Source organism: Thrips palmi, unplaced genomic scaffold (genome assembly GCF_012932325.1).
Source record: "Thrips palmi isolate BJ-2018 unplaced genomic scaffold, TpBJ-2018v1 HiC_scaffold_7, whole genome shotgun sequence".
Classification (NCBI taxonomy): Eukaryota; Metazoa; Arthropoda; class Insecta; order Thysanoptera; family Thripidae; genus Thrips; species Thrips palmi.
In genome coordinates, this window is record NW_023144634.1 from 983,844 (window position 1) to 1,005,463 (window position 21,620).

General features: G+C 41.5%; 1 protein-coding gene across 1 annotated transcript in view; it reads left to right on the plus strand.

The window, feature by feature from the left end:
- Nucleotides 1-93: 93 nt before the first annotated feature.
- LOC117652817 overlaps nucleotides 94-21,620 on the plus strand; it is a gene marked incomplete in the record, with an annotated part of 31,107 nt that continues 9,580 nt past the window's right edge. The window contains 3 exon segments of the mRNA XM_034397951.1: nucleotides 94-118; nucleotides 2,224-2,329; nucleotides 3,415-3,582. Coding sequence (XP_034253842.1) covers nucleotides 2,276-2,329; nucleotides 3,415-3,582 — 222 coding nt within the window.

A 21,620-nucleotide genomic window follows, 5' to 3' on the forward strand; every position in this document is an offset into this window, starting at 1 on the left:
TGGTGATAAGAGCACACTGGTAAAACTAAAGCGTAACTCTATGCTTGAGTCAAGCATAAAGTTACGCTTGAAGACGTTATGCTTGAAATGAAGCATACTCGGGAAATTTGAGAAAAAGGTTTGTAAGTTATGAAGAAAACTGCTGGCAACGTGCCGAAGCAGTAAAGTTGCAAAGGATTTTCTTTGCTAACTGTTATATTTCGCAATGCATAGTAAATAGTTCCGAAAGGAGTACTTCTGAAGGATTAAAGAGTGCGTCGTTTTTTGGGTTCCAAATAAGGCCGATCGCATTAGGGTTCTTGACTACGTTAACGAACAACTTTTCCTGGGATGCTGTTTGCTCTTGTTCCGTAACCTGTCGCCCATAAAGTTTATTTGTTTTGTTTCGTCGAAGTGGCAGTGCTTTTCTTTCGTTCTTGGTGTGAGCGGTTTCTCTAGGCCTCAACAGTATAGTAAAATAGTCTACATGCAATTACGTACACTACAAATAATCGTGTATTCTGAACGGGCAACTAACTGTATAATTTGACCGCCGGCTCCAGGTTCAGACAGCAAGCAAATGGCTGTCCCTGATTGGTCGGAATACTTCACACTCGCATTATGTGAGGCATAAAAGACGACTGTTAATTTCGGCTGTCAGTTGGCTCACCCTGCTCAAATCTATCCAATCTATCACCCTACCATTAGGTTACTGAGTTTCACGTTTTAGTATTGATAAATAATTTTACTTATAGTGTTTAGCGTAACGTTCCGCAGGCTCTGACACCCCGTCCCCTCATCTTATGGGTAGGAATCTTTTACTGCATCACAGTAAATTAACAATGTCAGTAGGTAGAAAGATGCTTACTTGTTAAAATCAAAGAATTTATTTTCTGCAAATGTAGGAGATAAAGTTTGAGAGAATTTGTCGTTGACTTGTGTGTGGTCCCAGTAAATATTTTCAGTGAAATTGTTCTCCGTTCAAATAAAACTGATTGGAAGGTAATGCGCTTATTCAAAATTATCCCACAAAACATTGGTAGCTTTGACAAGTCCTCACTGGCCTCAATGTAAGCAGCTTTTGAATGATGGTTAGGATGTAACTTTAAACGTAAGCATCAAAGAAATTACAGTGTCTCTTTAAAATCTTTTCTGGTAGTTTTCTTGTATATAGTATCTGCATGTAAAGAACATTTTAGCTACAATTGTAGATAATTTTTCCTAGATCGCATAACAGCAATTTTTTCCGCTTGATTATAACTGCTGTTGCAGATAATATTATCATCAGACCGTTATTCTGTATGGTTGCTGAATATCTTTTCTGTGCTTACAGTCAAAAGTACTACTATTGCAGAAAAATAATTTAACTGTAGCTATACTGAATAAATAGTCCGTAGAGAGTCTAAGAAGAGTGCACGTGATAAGAAACTTATAACAGCCGAATAAGACAAAATATGAACCAAATTTTTTACTAATTGAACAGAGGTGAAAAGTTTAGTTCTTATTTTTTGGACTGCTTGACGTGTGTGGAAAATACTTTTGATTTTGACCATAGAGGTGGTTGAAGTAAAGCGTTCCAAATTCGTTTGAGGTCTGGTCTCAGTTCTTGTCTAAGAAACTTTGCGCGCAAGTTAAAAATTTAGCTTTTTTTAATAAAATGGAAAAGTGACTGCTCCATGCCATCCAGGATCATGCTACCAGTACAAAGATGTTTACAAGAAATTTTAGTGGAGGAATTTTCATATTCAACTCTTGTGCCGTTCAAAATCTTAAAAATTAAAAAATTAAGTTTTTTTGCCTTTTTTTCTACACTTTTTTGTGTCTGTACACAAAAGTAGGGCTCATATTGAGAATACCTTACTAAAATTTGTTGACTAGTCATCAAAGAATTCCATGCAAGACGACTCATAAGTGTCAAGCAGGAGTCCTTAAAGTCTTTCTATGTTAAAATTTTTTGTCGACTGAGCAAAGTAGTGAAGTTGAACGCACCAACAACGACTCGACTCATCTTAATGGTATTTCTGTCTGAATTGTAAAGAAACTAGCCTCTTAGCTTACAGGTGATCAAACTGTTGAAACTGAAAACTTTTATGCACATTGTTATCTAAGAACTTTAAAAATTCTGTTTTTGACAATTTTTGCCAGTTTTTCACCACGGTCCCCCCTTAACGAATTTTCTTTGCACAGCATAACGGTACACGAGTTAAATTTTGGCATTATAAGTCTACGATTTACCATGCACAGGGCTCCTTCCTTTGCCAGCTGGGTCGTCTGTACCGTCGGGCTGCTGTCTAAGATGGACACCGCGCCGTCGGACTGTGAGGCTGGTATCAATGGCCCTTCTGACGAGGTAAGATGGGGCACAGTAAGAGAAGGTGTCGCTTCGGAAGTTTCTCTTGAAATTTTTAATCCCGTTTCGTAACAAGATTATTTGACAATAGCGCCTCTAGGAACTGCTATAATGGGACGTATCCAAGCCGAGTAAAAGCAGCCGTAGTGTAAAAGGATTTCCATAGACGCTTCCCTGTATATCCGTCTAATCAGACAACTCCCTATCACTTATGCACTAGATGTGTGCTTCAGTTAGCGTGTACATGGCATTTATGCGCTAGTAAGTGCATGCTTGGCAGGCATGCGTTAGCCAGAGCGTGCTTGCAGGCATGCGTTAGCCAAGCGTCGCAGAGCGTGCTTGCAGGCGTGCGTTAGCCAGAGCGTGCTTGCAGGCATGCTCCAGGTGGAGCATTCGATTTACCCTTTTCGATTTGTAGAGCGAACAGCACCACAGATATTTCTAATGTCATAGTTTTACCACTGAAAATTGAAATGTCTGAATTTTGATCCATACTGAAATGTACGACCGAAAAAGGGTCAAGGGTCATACTAAAGTGTAAGACCGAAAAAGGTTCATACTTCGATGTATATGACCGAAATATGGTCATACTTTTTTGTACCACAGATAAAAGTTAACACATCCACAAGCTAAACAAGGGCCAACGCTGATGTCTGACCTTTCTTCGGTCATACATTTGTGTATGGCTGTTTTTCGGTCATATTATTTGTATTGCCAAAAATTGATTAGATGTCTCACCCTTCGGCTTTCAGTGATTCAATTAGCAGTGATAAAAAAGCTAATGTGATTCCTTCACGTTACCGCATTTGTAGCAGCATTAAAAAGTTATAGCGTTAAAAGTGTTTTTCAATGATCAATGCCCAGATTATCACATATGGGTGGTAAAAGTGGTAACAAACTTTAACGCGATTCCCTATTAATGGGCACTTTTGACGAAATATCTTTCTCATTACGCTAACAATGCAATAGAGTGGATTGCATTCGAAATGAGTTCAATATCACACTAAGGATAACAGTGACAAAATTCACTTACTAACGAACATGACGTCATACTTGTTCAATAACATTGCGTCTTGCCATCGCAGGAGTGCGAGCGCTGCGTGGTGTGCCTGGCCAGGGCAGACGCTTCCAGCGGCGGGCTGATCTGTGTCCACTGCCAGGACGAGTTCTACTGCGGCGTTCAGCACCGCAACGAACACCGTGACGTCCACCAGAAGGTGTGCTTCCGGCCCACAGGCCTCAGAGTCGTAGAGGTAAGTGGGCAAAAGCCATCAATTAACAAAGAAGTCTTCGGATACGTCAATCCAGAAACCCTAAAGGTCGTGTTGAAGGTCCTCACGGACGCGCTAGGTTTGCCGATCAAAAGCTCAGTTATTTCGACCCCTCCTTTTAAAACCATCCTTACTGGCCCGGGCGCAAGGAGCCCATCCCAACTCGCGGGGGCGCTACCCTGTGGCAAAAAGGAACGGAAAATTATTTAAACAGCTTGTAGTAATTCTCCGTAGCCGCCTTGTCAACATTCTCCGTGGGACCTTACAGTGGTGTTCTCTGTAGGCCTGCAGTCTTCCAGGTCCTACCGAGAAGACTACGGTCCTGCGAAAAATACTGTAAAGTCCTACGGAGAATATTGGTAAGAGGGCTACAGAGAATCTTGGCATATAAATTAACAGAACTTGCCGTACCTTTTTGCCACAGTGTAAAAGACTATCCTAACTCGCCCGGGCGCTGGGAGACTATCTTAACTCCTACACACAGTAAGAAATTTGTTCGTAAAATTACAATTAACGTATGGGTAATTTCGCTGTAAATTTACAACGTTTTTATGTTTCTTAACGATTTATGGATTATTCTTCTCGCAGTAGTTTGTAAAATCACAAACATTTTACACGTTCCAAACTACGTGGTCCGCTTTTGTTTCCACATTGTCACGCTGGGTAGATGGAAATTAACTTTTCAGCGTTTTTTGTTTGTTTTATGAAACACCTTGTAAAATGATGAAGGCATCCCCCCATCTCGTAATTTTACAAGCATTTTGTGCAACGGAATTACCCAAACATTTGTTGTAATTTTAGGATACATTTCATATTTATGTGACCTTGCTGTAGTATTATCGTCACCTTTGAGAAGTATTTCGTTCGTACCATTTCATAAGTCGGTGTTCACAAACAAATTTCATAAAATAATTATGAAGATTTCTGTGATGAATAATTCATGAAACGGCCTGTACAAACAAATGTCATAAAATAACGAAATATTTTCGTTACTTTACAAGAAATTTGTAACAAAAATTTTCGTAAATTTACAATAAATGTTTACAGTGCACAAATCCATGATGTTAGGATAGCGTCCCAGTCCCAGCGCCCGGGCGAGTAAGGATGGTTCTCTTAGGAGGGGTCGATTTCAACAACTCTTTGAGTTCTGTGAAGCACAACTCGCAAACTATTCCTTGACTATTTCTGGGAACGACGTTTCCATCGTGTACGCAGTTGTGTGTTGGTAACTGAATGTTGTGACCCCGTGTGACCCACACACGCTAAATGTTCTACAGTGAAGATTCTCCATATTATGGTGAAAATGTTACATATTATGGTGGTGCAGCAGACTTCGTAACATACCATTGAGAATTCATTGTACCTTACAGATATTTTGATGAATTTCGTTGATATTATGGAGAGGCATTTTTTTTAAGAAGTCCGATCGTGGAACACGACCGATGCCGATTTCCTCCATTTTTTGGTCAAAGGTAGTCCTTGTGGGTCTAAGAAAGGCCACAAATTTTTGGGGCCGAAATATGCACCGTTCAGATTCTATGGGCAATTTTCGTTTTCTCTGACAACTTTTCACATAATATGGCCAAAATTGAAAAATCACCTTTCTGAGGCCTCTATGCACTCGATTGACCTCAAAATGTGATATCTCATGTAAAATCACGCAAGGAACACGAATCCGGTGCCCGTTTGTTGATAGGACAACCCAAACAGATGTTATGACTTTTTTTTCAGGTTTTGTAGGGGTTTTTTACTTTTCTTGGGGTTTTGGTGTTCGGCATCGATTTTCGCCAATCCGATGAGGGGTTTTTAAAGATAAAGGCCCAAAATCTATCATACTACGAGAAAAAAAGTTTGTGTACGCCGCGTAAAAAGCATGGCGCTGCAAAAATTAAAAAACCGTCATTTCTGGGTAGTTTTAGATCAGATAAGCCACCTTTCACGTGACCGTCTCCGCCCCTATTCAGTCTAATTATTGTCCCAAGTGATGTCAGAGTTGGTGTGAAATTTCACCGCTGTAGCTCAAGTAGTTTGGAAATGGCAGCTTTCTAAAGTTTTGCAATCACGTAAGGCATTTACTTTAAGTAGAATTGCGGTAAATGTGAACACTTGTCACGGATGGGGTAATAAATGAGATAGATGAGTGCGTCAAAGTTCTCTAAGCGCAATTTTGAACAAGGAATTCGATTTTGCCGGTACGAAGACCCTGGGCGTACTCTAAAACTACGTTTTCGTGCAAACCACATAAAAATGGCCTTTTTTCCAACTTCAGAGTTCGCCTAGGGTCTTCGTACCAGCAAAATCAAATTCCTTTTTAAAAATTTACGCTTAGAGAACTTTGACGCACTCATCTATCTCATTTATTACCCGATCTGTGACAAGTCTTCACATTTACCGCAATTCTACTTAAAGTACACGGCAAAAGTCCCGCCTGGGTTTCCCGGGCGGTGCCGGGAAAATACCCCTTTTAATCCCCTAACCCATAATTTTGCCTTTAAATCCCTTTACGTGATGGCAAAACTTTAGAAACTGCCATTTCCAAACTACTTGAGCTACAGCGGTGAAATTTCACACCAACTCTGACATCACTTGGGACAATATTTAGACTGAATATGGGGCGGAACGGTCACGCGAAAGGTGGCTTATCTGATCTAAAACTACCCCGAAAAAGACGGTTTTTCAATTTTTTCAGCGCCCCCTGCTTTTCACGCGGCGAACACAAACTTTTTTTCTCGTAGTATGATAGATTGGTCCTTTTTCTATAAAATCCACTCATCGGATTGGCGAAAATCGTGCCGAACACCAAAACCCCAAGAAAAGTAAAAACCCCACAAAACCTGAAAAACAGTCATAACATCTGTTTGGGTTGTCCTATCAACAAACGGGCACCGGATTCGTGTTTCCCCGCGTGATTTTACATAAGATACCACATTTTTAGCTCAAACGAGTGCATAGAGGCCTCAGAAAGGTGATTTTTCAATTTTGGCCATATTATGTGAAAAGTTTTCAGAGAAAAAGAAAAATTTCCCTAGAATCTGAACGGTGCATATTTTGGCCCAAAAATTTGTGGCCCTTTTTTAGACCCACAAAGGGCTACCTTTGACCAAAAAATTGGGGGAAATCGGCATGGTCGGTTCCACGATCGGACTTCTTAAAAAAAAATGCCTTTGAAAAATTTTCGAAAATAAAAGGGTTGGGTTTAAATTTCACCCCGTAAAATTTTAATTTCCCCAAAAAAAAACCCGGGGCCGGGGCGGGCGGGAAGGGGGGTTGGGGGCCCCTTTTTGGGGCCGGTCCACTTTTCCCCCGGGAAACCCAAACCCCCAAAAAGGGGTTTCCAAACCCAACAGGACCAGGGCCCTTCCCTGGACCCCAAAATTTAAACCCAAAAATGTGGGGTTTTTTTGGAAACAAAAAAGGCAATTTTTCCCCTTTTTTTAGTTTTGGGGTCGTGGTAGGGCTTGAAAATCCAGGCAAAGTGCGGGGAATTAGGAAATTTTCCCAAAGCACCAATTTTCTTTAATTTTTTGGGGGCTCTTTTGGGGCCCCCTTTAAAAAAGGGTTTCGGGGAAAAGACTTTTTGGGGAAAAATTTTGATTTTTCCCATTACGGGCGCTTTTGACCTTTTAGTTCGGGCCCTAATTTTTCCTTTTCCAACGGTTTGAGGGGGAGGGGTAAAATTTGGGCCAAAGGGAAAACCGGCAAAAGAAAAATTTTTTTTTTTGCTGTTCCCCTTTTTTGGGCTTCAAAAAACCCGCCAAAAAATTTTTTTTGGGGGGGTTTGGGGCCTTGGAAGTCAAAAAAAGGAAAAAAAAAAAAGGCCAAAATTTTAGGGTTTTTTTTGCCCCAAAAAAACCTCGGGAAAATTTTACCAATTTTAAAAGTTTGGGGAAAACCTTTTCCCCAAAAATTTTCCTTTGGGGGGAAAATTGCCCTGTGGGTTCAAGGGGGTTGCCCCCTCGGCCCCCCTATTACAAAGCCCCGATAGGCTCCCCCAAAAAAACTCAAAACCCCTCCGTGGCCAAAAAACCCGGAGGACCCCGGTAAAGGGAGCCTTTTCCCCCTCCCCTTTCCCCCCCCTCGAGGGGGTTTGCAAAAAAGGGCCCGAAAGCCCCTTTGGGCCATAGGATTTTAAAGCGCTAATTTCCTTCCCCGGTAACGAGTTCCATCAACATTTAAAATTTTGGCCACCGGCCCCTTTCCAATGGCCGACCCCAATGAAACAATTTCCCAACCATTGTTTTACCCTTTTGGCGGGGTAAATAAAAAGGAAAAGGAAAACGCCTTTTTTTGGGGCGGGTTTTGGGGTTCCGGAAAGGAAAATTTTTTTTGGGCTAACCTTCAATCCAGGGTCTGAAACAACGCCAGGGTTTTTTGCCAAAGGAAAATTTAACTGCCTTTTAAAAGGGGCCTTGATTCCTTACCCCGCCCGGGGTTTACCCCATTGAGCCCTTTTTGCCCGAAAATTTTAAAGGAAAGTTTAAAGCCCCCCCCCCCCCTTTGGGGTTTGGGAAAAACCCCAAAAAACCCCCAAAAAAATTTGGGGGTTTCCGGGGAAAAGGGGAAAAAAGGGGGGTTTGGGCCGGGGGGCCCCCTTTGTTTCCCACACCCTGGAATTTCCCATTTAAAAAGGGGAACCCTTTAGCCCTTTTTAAAAACAGGAAAAATTTTAAAAGGGGTTTTCCCCCTTGGAATGGCCAAACAAAAACCGCCCTTGGCCGAGGCCATGCCTACCGAGGCCTTAAAGGGTGTTTACATTCTACGCACCTTGAGTCCTGTTGAGCTCAGTGCCTATGACCAGGGGGTGTACAATGCACGCCCCCTTTCCTTCGACCAAAGGTGCTCACATGCTAACTTCTATCTGCAAAAGGTGCTCAATGGGGTATACGCCTTTGGCGTGTAGAATCAAGGCGCCTTAAGGCAGTTCCATTTCTGTGGCATACGCCTAAGGCGTATAGTTTCTAGACACCCTGGATTTGGAGTGTATCGGTCGGGTCCGGCTCGGCTCCTCCCACTCCCTTCGTAATTGCTTGACGAGTCAACTTTTGCCATAGAAACAGCGATTTTGACAGCAATTAGAATTACCGTTCAAACACTCAAAAAACCTTGCAAAGTATTCTCCGGCATTGTATTGCAAACTCTCTTACAAACTAGTTTCTTTGCATTGCGAAGTATTTCTTTGCAACTTGCAAAGAAAATGCTTTGCAACGTTACAAACCAATGCTTCGCAACGTTGCAAACTTTTTTCTTCGCAACCTACGAACTATTTCTTTGCAATGCGAGGAAAAAAGTTCGCAAGGGAGTTTGTAATACAATGCCGGAGAATGCTTTGTACTGCAAAGTACTTTTCTTTGCAAGCATTTCTGAGTGAAGTTCTACTAGTCCGAAAAATCTCATTAAAAAGCTCTTGAAAATTTTGAAAACGCACTGAAAATCCAAGTGTGGGACAGGCATGCACTAGATAACGTGGGACAAAATGTCCCACGCTTGTAAGCGTGGGACAAAGTGTCCCACGCTTGTAAGTGTGGGACACGGTTTGTCCCACGCTTGTAAGCGTGTAACACGGTTTGTCCCACGTTATCTAGTGCATGCCTGTCCCACACTTGGATTTTCAGTGCGCATAAGGGGCAGGGGCTGTGCGCGAGACCTGTACATTTTCTATCCGGGGGGGGGGGGGGCGGCGGCGTTAATTTTTAAAAACCGTACAAAAATTACGAAAATCTCAATTTTGAGCATAGGTATAGCTCTTAAACGGTACCCATACACAATATCAGCTATGAGCTGAAAAGCAAGCTTATAGTGTCCCCTTCATGGAAAAACAGGAAAAACTCGAAGTTTGGACTGCGGGGTGGGTGCCGTATAACATCTCCCAAACCTCTACAAAATTATTTTTTAGGGGTTCCGACGAAGGAGGACCCCTATTGCCCGGGACGGAAAAATTTTTTTCTTCCGCCGACGCCAATCTAAAAATGGTTTCCGCCAAATTATTCCTTATCGTAAAAAAATAAAAATTCCTGAAAATTTCGAAAATTTATCGTAAGAATTTATCGTAAACGACAAAAACATAAATTTGCAACAATGAAGCACCCTTATCCCTTCACATTTTCCAGAAACGTTTCAAAGACAAAATGTGCTACTCCCCAAAACTAAGCATCCTGACTCATCAAAGTGACAAAAAATCGTCTGTGTTCTAAGAAAATGGTTAAAACACGAAAAAAAGTCTCCATGGCAACGACACAGTGCCATCGTACCAACTGTAAAAATTTAAAGTCGCTGATAAAAAGAAATCGAAACGCCGTAAAATTCAAAAATGCCAATGCTAACGCTTGCACCGTGTCGCGACATTGGAACATCTTTGAAGTCTGTCAGTAAAAAGTTCGTAGCAGAAAAGACGCAAAAAATTTAAATTTTGGGGGGTTGGCAACAATTTTGTCGGCGTCTGCCCCCTTTCGAAAATCGCGGGGCTGAAAAAACGAGTAGTCGCGCATTGAAACGCCCCTCCATTGTTGCTGGGGTTGGTTTTGTTTGGCTTGTTTTTAAAGGTTGCGGTTCTCTTGTGATGTTTTCCTCAATTCTGTAATCAGCACGAGGGTTTGGTTTGACAAATTATAAAACTCGGAACGCAGATGACTTTCGTTTGGCGAACATGAGCACTGTAATCGCGAGATCGCGAGATGGCCTGAGATGGCCATTGTGTTAACTGAATCAGGTTTGGGATGTAAAAATACGGTAGGATTCAAAGTTACGTAAACAACGGAAAAATTAACGAAATTAACGTTTAGACGACAGACTCCAAAGTGATTTCCACAACCGGAACACCGTGCAATGCGGTAGCATTGGAATTTTTTTCACTTTGGACGCGTTTTTGGGCACTTTACCGTAGTGCTATCGTCAAACCGATTCGGATTCCTCACAGATTTTTACCCCTAGAACCGATGTCGGTTTCACAGAATAATGTCAGTGGGACCTAGTAGGTCGATTTTTCAGACAACATGCAATTTGGCAAAAATGCTACACGGAAAATTTAGAGAAAAATAAGAATGGCCACTGCGCGGGAACGCGTGGGGCTAGGGGGATGAAACTTTGTGGGCTTACTCACCCCTATGGGGGCAACATTTGGTGCAAGTTTGGACCGGATCCGAAATGGTGAAATTCAGGCCCTGTAAAAACCTGTGATTTTTACCCTAAGGCATTTTTGGGTGTAGTAGGCTATATGAGTTAATCATGAGACCGCTAGTCTCTTAGGAAAAGCCCATTGCCGAAACTCAAAAATCCAAATTTAAAAATGGCGGGAAAACTACTGAAAATGGACTGAGAAGCTCCAGACAAAAAAACCACTTGGTCGGCGACATCCTAGGAGCGGGCGCTTGTGGTGTTTTATCGGTTCCTTCTGTGTATACGAACTGCCGAAAAGACACTTGGACGAAATCCGACACCCCCTGTGGCTTCGGTACGGGTCTAAACACCCCAAAAAAAGCTGTTTTCGAGGGTTTTGGGGCTAGATGGGTTTTCGCAAACCGAGATCCAAAAAAATACCCAAATGGGTCTCAGATACTCAAAAAATGCGCTCTTTCGAATGCCGTTTCGAACGAGGCTCTACGACGTCGGGTTTTGGGTGCTACGGGCTCTCAAAGTTGCTCAATTTCACTATTTTTTCTGAAGATTTGAGCATATCAGGGCCGTTTGAAGTAGACCATCGGCGATTTCGCTCCTCTTTGTCTTAAAAGGTGCCTACCCATAGGTAAAAACCCCCCAAAATTTCAGCCATGTCAGGCAATTATTAGAGGAACTGTGAACAATTTAAGTTTTGGGTCATTTTAACTGGGCTTAGGTGTTTTTGGGGCCAGAAAAAATAATTTTTTTAGCTATCTACTTTTGATCAGCACCTCTTGAAACGCCTTTTTAACATGGGCCTCAAAACTTTTTTTCGAGGGCAAACTTGCCTTTTTCTAGCTGTAATTTGAAAATAATTTGGGGAAAAAGGCAAGTTTTTCCTCGAAAAAAAGTTTTGAGGGACCATGTTAAAAAAGGGGTTTCAAGAGGTGCTGATCAAAAGTAGATAGCTAAAAAAAATTTTTTTTTCTGGACCCAAAAAACCTAAGCCCAGTGGTAAAAAGACCCAAAAAAATTTTTCACAGTTCCTCTAATAATTGCCTGACATGGCTGAAATTTTGTGGGGGTGTTTACCTATGGGTAGGCACCATTTAAGACAAAGAGGAGCGAAATCGCCGATGGTTTCTTCAAACGGCCCCGATATGCTCAAATCTTCAGTAAAAATAGTGAAATTGAGCAAATTTTAGAGCCCGTAGCATCCAAACCCGACGTCGTAGAGCCTCGTTCGACACGGCATTCGAAAGAGCGCATTTTTTTTAGTATCTGAGACCCCTTTTGGGGACTTTTTGGATCTCGGTTTGCGAGAACCCATCTAGTCCCAAACCCTCGAAAACAGCTGTTTTTGGGGTGTTTAGACCCGTACCAAAGCCACAGGGGGTGTCGGATTTCGTCCAAGTGTCTTTTCGGCAGTTCGTATACATAGAAGGAACCGATAAAACTCCACAAGCGCCCGCTCCTAGGATGTCGCCGACCAAGTGGTTTTTTTTGTCTGGAGCTTCTCACTACTTTGACTGCTCACCATCAATAAACAGCGCAACCTTTCGGTTTGCCACATGGCCTAAAACACAAAATGAACCTTTATGTTGGAAGAGGGCAGGCGTGTTAAGCAGTTTGTAAGAGCAGATGTCTCGTAAGAAGCTGAAATAGTCTACTCTTGTGTGTTCTGCCCCCATTCCCACCAGCCTCCCAGTCTCCTTCACTGAGAAAAAAGTCTGGTTGAAAGTACCAGACCAATCCTAGTTAAACGAGTACTAGTTACTCATACGAGTACTAGTTACTCATACGAGAATCCTAGTAACTCTCACCAGATGATCAGTTGCAGTAACCAGATCGGGTGTTGTGACATTTACCAGGTGTCTGGTTAATAATCCTGGTAAATTTTACCAGACTGTTCCGTAATTGGCACCATACGTAAAACTTCGAAATATTCGTTTCAATTGAAATGTTCGGGTGTCAAAAAGTAAACTGCAACCGGTTTCGTTATTTTCGGAGTCTTAAATCCGAAAGAAACACTGGGAGTATTTCCCTGAGCCAGACACGTAGAGAGTCACCTGGTGGGGATCCCCGCGACCCACAGGCGACGTGGTGGCGCAGTGGTAACGTGCCCGTCTCACAAGTGTGAGATCCCGGTTCGAATCCGGAGGAGAGGAGGAGGGATAAAACAATTCAGAGGTTATCGAAATCGACGTCACATCAGGTTTCATCACTACGAAAAAATATTTTATTAAATTTTGGACTTCTTACTTAAGTTTTGTAAGCACATTAACTAACCAGGATGTTTGGTAAAAATTACCAGAAGGGGACCTGGCGGCATTGTGAGGATAACTATAAATCTGGTACGGTTTACTAGACTGAGGCCAACTAGACAGTTTAGTATTTTTTACCAGAATTCTAGTTGAGTTATATTCTATCAGACAGTCTGGTATTTGGTACCAGGATTCTGGTTATCGTTACTAGACTTTTTTTTCACTGTGGCTTACTCTGCAGCACCACACAAACACTGTGAGAAATATTTTCATGAACGGAAGCTTTGTTCCTGGATATTGTACAAAACAGAATCGTCAGTGTACATGTGTTGACCAGTTAAGAATACTTATCAAGCAACATAGTACCTTCAAAGAATGTGCCTTCTGTGAGCCTGGTGAACTTTCGCCAAGAAGGGCACCTAGCCCCATACCCACCCTTGTAGTTTTTGTTGGCACCCAACTTCCGCTCAGGCTTGCCGGGACAGGTCGGACATTGCCCGCAGTTTCGAAGGAACCCCTCATTTTGCAGTTCTCTCATTAACAATTTTGGGTCCTGCCCATCAAACACTTTCACAACATCGGTGACGTCGTTGCAAGTTTGAAACATTTCAAATATTGGGGGGGAAAGGTTAGCTGTGACACTTCGAAATTTTGAATTGCATTGGGGGCGCGCGTTTCTAGGGGAACAGTTGACAATTGAATGTACCGGGGCCACAACAGTGGCACTCGCCATCTTGGCACTGGTCGACACTGCAGGAATCGGGGTTAGGATTTTGGTCGATAATACTGCAATGCGCGCCCTATGGGTTCCTTCCTAGCCGTAAGGTGGTCGATATAACTGCAACGGCACCGTTTAAGACCGCGTGACGGGAGATTGAAAATAAAAAGCGACCGTCATTGAGCATTCCATGTTTTTCCATGTTTTGCGTGGTCTCGCGGATCGCCCCCACACCAGCCAATGGGCGTTGCAGCCCTTTGCTGCACGTTTCGCTCTCTTGCCTTGGAGCGGTCAACATCGGGAGTGGGAATTGCCACGGTGTCGCCGTGCTGCAGCTGTTGCACTTGTCCATCTGCTTGACAATCAGCTCTGCGAAAGCAAACCCGCACTCCCAATTTCCTACTGAGCTTTTTCTTCGTATTACGAACAAAAAGCTTAGTATTATGACAGCACAGCGAAGGTAGTAACCTATGGTGAAGCGTTCTCAGTAACTTATGACCACTTTCTTCATATTACGAATAAATTTCTCTGTATTATGACAGATTTGTGTCGTAAAGTACTGAGAATTCGCTTAGTATAATGACAGCTTTCGGCATTTCTCAGTAGGAAATTGGGAGTGCGCGGCGTTCGGCGTGTACAGCAGCTCCATGCAAGGCAGCGATGTCAGACTCAGCAAATCCACGTACATCTTTTTAACTTCCTCGTATGTGCGATGACTCCCACCGCACATTAAATTCTTATGGACTTTTTAAATCCATAAGAACGCATTTTTATGCATAGTTATGCATGCGCAGAAACGTCCATTAGGTATGTATAAAATTATGCATCACTGTGTACATTTTATGCATCTTCCTGCATAAAATGTACACAGTGATGCATAATATTATACATAACGTATGGACGTATCTGTGCATGCATAACTATGCATAAAAAAGTCCATAAGAATTTAGTGTGCGTGGTGCCCCGCAAGGTGGGCGTCGTAGACGGCGTCCAGCATTTCTTCCGTAGGAATGTAATATCTCATACCTCGAATCGTCCACGGGTGTTTTCGGACGGTCCTTGCCTTGCAGTTTATAGATGTTGTATCTCTTCAGGCGGCGGCGATACAGGGATGTCAGATCCTTCTTGGGGTTGTCTTGAGCTGCCTTCACTTCCTTCAGGAGCTCCGTGTACTTTTGAAGGTCCAGTACCATTGCGTTGTCTTTACGTTTCTCCAGGTACATGGCCTTCGGCTTTTCATCAAATTTCAGCCACATTCTGTTCTTGTTGGCTTCGATCAAGTCCTTTCTTATTTTCTCCTCATGTTTAGGATCCATGCCAGCCATGTGTGCCACAGGGTGGTATCGCCCCAGCCCCAGCAGCCCCCGCTGCCCTGGTTGCGCCCCTACCGTTGCCCTTGTTGCGCCCCTACCCACTGCCCTGGTTGCGCCGCCTGCCATTCCCATGGGTTTACGCTTGGTCAATGTCGCTTGGATGATGTCCGTTTCGGACCTCCGGACATTAGCCGGTTAGTATCCGCCTTAAACCGGCCGCCGGACACTACCTGTAACCTATACATAATAAGGATAACCACAAAAAAATTCCAAGAATTTCCGTTCTATGAAAGACGCAGGAAGATTTTTTTTCCTGATGCTCTAAAAACACTTAAAAGTGGTACTTTTCTAAGAAACCTTTCAACTTTTTGGAGTGAATTTTGCGGTGGGAACTCATTATAATCGATTAAACAATTGGGCAAAGTTTCATCTTACTGTATGACTGCGTAGCGAATGTAGTAACCTATGGTGAAGAGTTCTCACTAAATTATGACCACTATCGTCATATTACGAACCAATTTGTCTGTGTCGTAAAGTACTGAGAATTAGCTTAGTATTTTATATCTTATTATCTTTAGATCATAGCTAATTAGCTTAGACTGTACGACATTTCTCAGTAGGAAATTGGGAGTATACATGCAAGTTTCACCAGGGTCCCCCTGAGCGATTCTCACGTTTCGGGGTAGTTTTGGCGTCTCTGATTTGCCGAAAGTAAGAAATATCCAATTAAGTTTTTCTGATTATTGGGGTCCTGGATGATACTAGAGTTAGGCAATGGATTTTTAGTAAAGACCGTACTACCTTCCTAAAAAAATGAGCCATAAGGTTTTCCCCTACGTTTTAGTGGGTGTTTTTATCACGGAAATTACGTTATCACGGAAGTTACAAAGTGTGAAAATCGGCTTTAACGGCTGACTCGGGCTTGCTGTGGCTTAAAAATCGTTCCAAGTCAAATGATACTCTAAGCCCGACATTTAAGCGGAAAAATTTTTCACCTAGTGCTGCTGCAACATTGGGTAAAGGGTGCCACGGAAGTTACAGGTAATTGTTGATACACGCCATTTTATAATGCTCTAGCCCGCTTTGAGACCGTGTACAGCATCTTAGATTTCCGCGACCCATGCAATTATATCCCTGGGACTCCACTTTGATGGCTTGTGTCATGGAAAGTTAAAAGTTTGGCTTGGGGAGAAGTCCAGAGCTGCCTTTTCGAAATTTGTGTAGTGAAATTGAATATACGGTGGACATTTTTCGTTGCAGCAGAAGTACCTTTGAAAGAAGTCTGGCGTATTGGTCTTTGGCTGAAATTAGCTCGAGACATGCCAAGCTTCGAATCCCCATCGACAGTTGGCAGCATTTTCGAACCACACCGCCACACTGGGGGCGGAAAGTTCGAGTATGTTCTCTTTGGACAATCACGCACTGTAATAAATCCCGTACCAAAGTACGGGATTTGGCACAGTAAATCTAATACGGAACACTACGGTACAGGACTGTACCAAGATAATACCGTACTTGTTCACAACGGAGCAACTTTCATCTGATGTCAACGGAATGATTCCGTACCAGTTTCCGTGCCTCGACAAGTCAGTTTACAATCAGAAGAAATAAGATAATTAGTTCGTTTAAGAACGTCTCAGTTTAAAAGATGATTGAGTGAAATGTATAAGTAGTACATTCTAAATTTTAAAGACTAAGTTGTTGAAGAAACATCACTAATGACCTAATATTTCTAAGTACAATCGATTTAAATTCTACTAACTGCCCACTCATAATTTGACAGAAAACAAACGCTAAAGCAATGGCTCATTTTTTTTAAAAAAAATTCAAGAATATATGTCTTGTCTTACCTCACTGGCAAATCCATACTTAAAGTAAATGTTGTATTATCCAAATGGCACCAACACAATCCATTCCAGTCACAAAACTGCATAAAAATGAGTGCACTTTAGGAGCAGAGGGGCCTTGTTTCATCTTTGAAAGTACGTCCTCTGCACACTTGTTTCACTGTCTGAGAAATGTACGCGGAATGAGAGGATAATTGGGAGCATCACCACGGCCTGAAAATGTGACGCGCCACTCGCGACTTGGTCGGAATCAACGATAAAACGTTTTGAAACATGATGAAATCTGAAATCATCCGAAGCAACGCCGCCATCCTTACGGTACTGTGTCTGCTTTTGTTTTCGTTATGTGTGCGAAGTAATCCTGCCTATAGGCAGATGAGCACTGTGAATAAAAGGCACATGCATTCATCGCAGTCACTCAGCCTTGCAAACCAGCTGACTGGCGTACGGGCGCATGTGTGTGTGTGTGTTTGTTTACAATGCTCAAGTGTTGCGTCTTACCAGTGGTTGTTCAGAACAAATGTGCACAGGCCCTCTAAGCATTTTGGTGGTCGCCCGAGCCGTTTCTCTGAACGACTTGCCGGGAGTTCGCACGTGAATCAAAATTTATTACCTTGTGCTGCACTGTTATTTATAATGTACGGCGTTTAACCCATAACCCCTTTGTATTGGTGTTTTTATTTTCATTGCGTTCCATTGTGTGACTTCTCAATAACGTTAGGACCCGTCAATTTAGTTTCTAAAAGTTTTTAACTTCGTTTTTCTTGTCACCAGGTTTCATGCAAACGAGTTGTTGCCGCTTGCACTCCAAGGCTGTAATCTGACGATGCTACCAGATCCACCTTTGCTTTATCTTTTACTTACTTCCTGATGATTGGATTCTGTGCTTCAGGCTCACTCAAGTTTACAATGTAAGTTAACTACTTTTCTATTGTCTGTCAACTTCACTCTGCTTTCTTGTTTCCGTATATTGCTGCCAGTACTTTGTTTTTTTGTTCAACAGAGCCGTCATATTATCATATGTTGCAGCCTAGCTCCATTGCATTTTTCTTTTAAATCCAAGTTGGCATGACGGTGTCTTTTCTTTTTATCAGTATTGCCTGAGACCAACTTGTACTAGGGGTACGCGCCGTTTAGTCTGCGCGCGTAGTGTGGCTGAGCGATGCGAATTGACATAGTTGATGCACTTCGGACTTTGCTTGAGTAGACGAAATGTGCAACTCATGGGCTCAAATTAAGTGAAAAGTAAGTCTGGGGTATAAATGGAAGTGATTTTCGTTATAAGCACACAAAGATCTGTTAGAATCAACGTCAAACTCAATTTATAAATTTTGGACCAAAATTGGTCAAAATTTGGTAAAGCGTGAGTCTGGGAAAAATTTGGAAGTCATTTTTGAGTTCAGCACACCAAAAACTCCAGGAAACAATATAAAACTCGATTTGAAAATTTTGGTCCAAAATGACCTCATTTTTGGATAAAAATATAAGTCTGGAGTCAAAATGGAAGTGTTTTTCGATATCAGCACCCCAAAAACTGCTGGAATCAACGTCAAACTCAATTTAAAAATTTTTGGCCCAAAAATTGGTCAAAATTTGGTAAAGCGTGAGTCTGGGAAAAATTTGGAAGTCATTTTTGAGTTCAGCACACCAAAAACTCCAGGCAACAACATAAAACTCGATTTGAAAATTTTGGTCCAAATGACCTCATTTTGGATAAAAATATAAGTCTGGAGTCAAAATGGAAGTGATTTTCGATATCAGCACCCCAAAAACTGCTGGAATCAATGTCAAACTAAATTTTAAAAAATTTTTGGACCAAAATGGTCAAAATTTGGTAACGTGTGAGACTGGGAAAAATTTGGAAGTCATTTTCGAGTTCAGCACACCAAAAACTCCAGGAAACAATATAAAACTGAACTTGAGAATTTTGGTCCAAAATGACCTAATATGGGATGAAAATATAGGTCTGGTGTTAAAATGGAAGTGGTTTTCGTAATCAGCACTCAAAAAACTGCAAGAATCAATGTACAATTCAATTTTAAAAATTTGACCCATAATCGGTTAAGTTTTGGGTCTGGGGACATTTTAGAAGTCAAAATTGAAGTCAGTGCAGTGAAAACCACAGGGAAATGCATAAATCTCAACTTGGAAAGTTTCGCCCCAAATTGCATAGCTCTAGATGAGAGTGTAGGTTTGGCATTGAAGTAAATGTATCTTTTGTGACTAGTACACTGAAATCCGCAGACAACCATCTAGACTCAATTACTGTATACATATTCCTATTTGTCTTCATGAAGCACCCTCTGTCGTCACCAATTCCCTGATGCCACACCAGTGCGAATCCTTCAGTCGAGTAATATTCAATTGCCAGCATTGAATCGCTTAATTGGCTACTCGTATGCTTGGGTCACTATTCGATATCTCTTTTTTCTAAACTAATGAATTCACAATTTTATAAGTAATATATAAGAAACATTTTGTCATTCTTTCATTGTAAACCAGTCAATTTGACAATATTGATTGGAATATGTTCTCACAGTTAATATTAAGAGACTCAGTTTAGGGTTGGCTGATCTGAACCAGTTGACGGAGACCAATTATTGTCAAATCCAGTGAATCGTCACATAGACTCCAATGCCAAGTCTACTTAAGGTGTAATGCACCAACATAATTTATCTTACTCATGTCTTAAGCTATTTTATCTTTCGCAACATTGGGCTTGAGTTCAGAGTAAATTGTGAAGAGAGTCAGCTTAAACCTTAACCAATACTGAGTACCAGTTATTGAATACAAACTTTGGTGAAGTTAAAGGAATCGTCTCATGAAATCCCATGTTAAGTCACTCACCGCTCAAAACCTGAGTCGTCTCATTGACCCTATTTATATATTCAAACTCTAATAGGATTATATATATACAACTATATATTGATCCTATCAATAAATAAATGTTAGTGCTTTTGCACTTAGGTCAGCTTGCAGCATTGCAACAGAATATAACTTGAGTCAAACAAAAGACAAATTACCAAAATAAGTATACCTGCTATTTTCAACATATGTTATTTATGCACTTACTTGATTTCCTCTACTATGAAAATGAAGCACACAAAACAAAAGGTGAAAATAAAAACATCCATTTTACAATGCTTAGTCATAGGGCACTGACCTCCTGAAGGAGATTCCCCTCAGACGGGGGAGGGGGGACAGGGGAACGATACACGTAAATCATTCTCACTTCCATTCTCCATATTTCGCTTTGTTGATACTCCAAAAGGGTTTCAATCATTCTCGAATGGTGAAAAACTAAGGCCGATCTCATTTCCAAACCGTTCTGCTCTTTATTTTGTTTTACTTGCTGATTTGCTTGTGTCCCGTATTTCAGAGCCGCGGCGCCGCGGCCGTAGGTATGAGAAATTGGTAGGTAACTGCTGCCAACCTAAGCATGCTAATAAACTGATTCAAAAAGATGTTTTGAATATTTCAAACGATACTAAACAATGATTTGAAACAAACTCGTGTTGGGGGAAAGTAAGACGACGTTAAATGCGAAGTATGGAAACTATACCTGTTGTAGTCGCTGAGAAACGTGAGCGTGTACGAACAGAGGGACAGACAGACAGACGCACGACCAGTCACTTTTCAGCGCGCCCAAACACGGCAAGGGCTTCGCTACCGCTCAGCCAAAAAGCTCTGCCAGCTTTTCAGTGGTATGTGCCCTCTTCAGAGAATTTTTAAAATTCTTTTTATTTTGTTTGGAATGCCATGTCTTATGTGTGTTTTGTATTGCAGTGTTAGGTACAAACCAATGAGGAAAGCTCCTCTTACATTTTATGTTTGAATCAGAGATGTAGATGGCCAGAAATTGCGTTCATTGTCTCTGTGTATGGAGACTGAGTTATTGAGGCAAACCAGGCCACTTTGGTGTTGACATGTCTTTAGGTTTGAGGTAAAACTGTTTCTCTTTATGTCTGTAGACAAAATTATTTGCTGATAGTACATGTTCTTTTATTTGGATCATAATTGTCCAATTCAGAGTTGCCTTATGATGGGTGAGTCATTTGTGTTCCAAACATCCATGATGGTGGTAAGAAATTATGCTCGAGCTGTCTCCCTCTCTGCTGGATGCAAGTGTTATGGACGGAAACCATGACACCCTTGTGCTGATGTGTTTGAGGTAACGATGTTTTTCTCTTTTATTTCTTTTAATCTTTTTGGCTAATTGTGTTTTGTTTCTGTACAGATGTTTTTTTGGCCAACATTTGAGTTACTTTTATTCTCTTGTTCTGCACACTGCAAGTTTTGAAGTTATTTTGCAATGAACGGTTAAAACATTTGTCTTTGAACTGTTTATCCAAGTGCGTTGAGAAACGGGCACATTGATACACAGGTAATGAAGGTGAATTTTTATAATTTATTTAGTTTTATACATGTTGATTGATTTCCTCACATTGCACCTTCTACACAACAATCTTATGAGTTCATAACTTGTAGTAACCTAAGTCTAAAGTTACATTAATCTTTTCATTTACTTGAAGATATTTAAATTTTTTAACTCATGTTAATTCATTAGCCATTTGTTATGAGAGCTATGAGCGAATTAAATTATTATTAAACTGATTGCAAATTAAATTTTTGTTTCTCAATATTCATCTAATTATCTTCATCTTGCATTTCTTTTTGGAACTCTTTGAAGATTCATCAAATCTCTCACTGGGTGTTAAAACTAATATCACCTTACCCTTTTTTTTTGTGACTCGGGTGTTAGACAAGCCCATTCCATAGACAAACC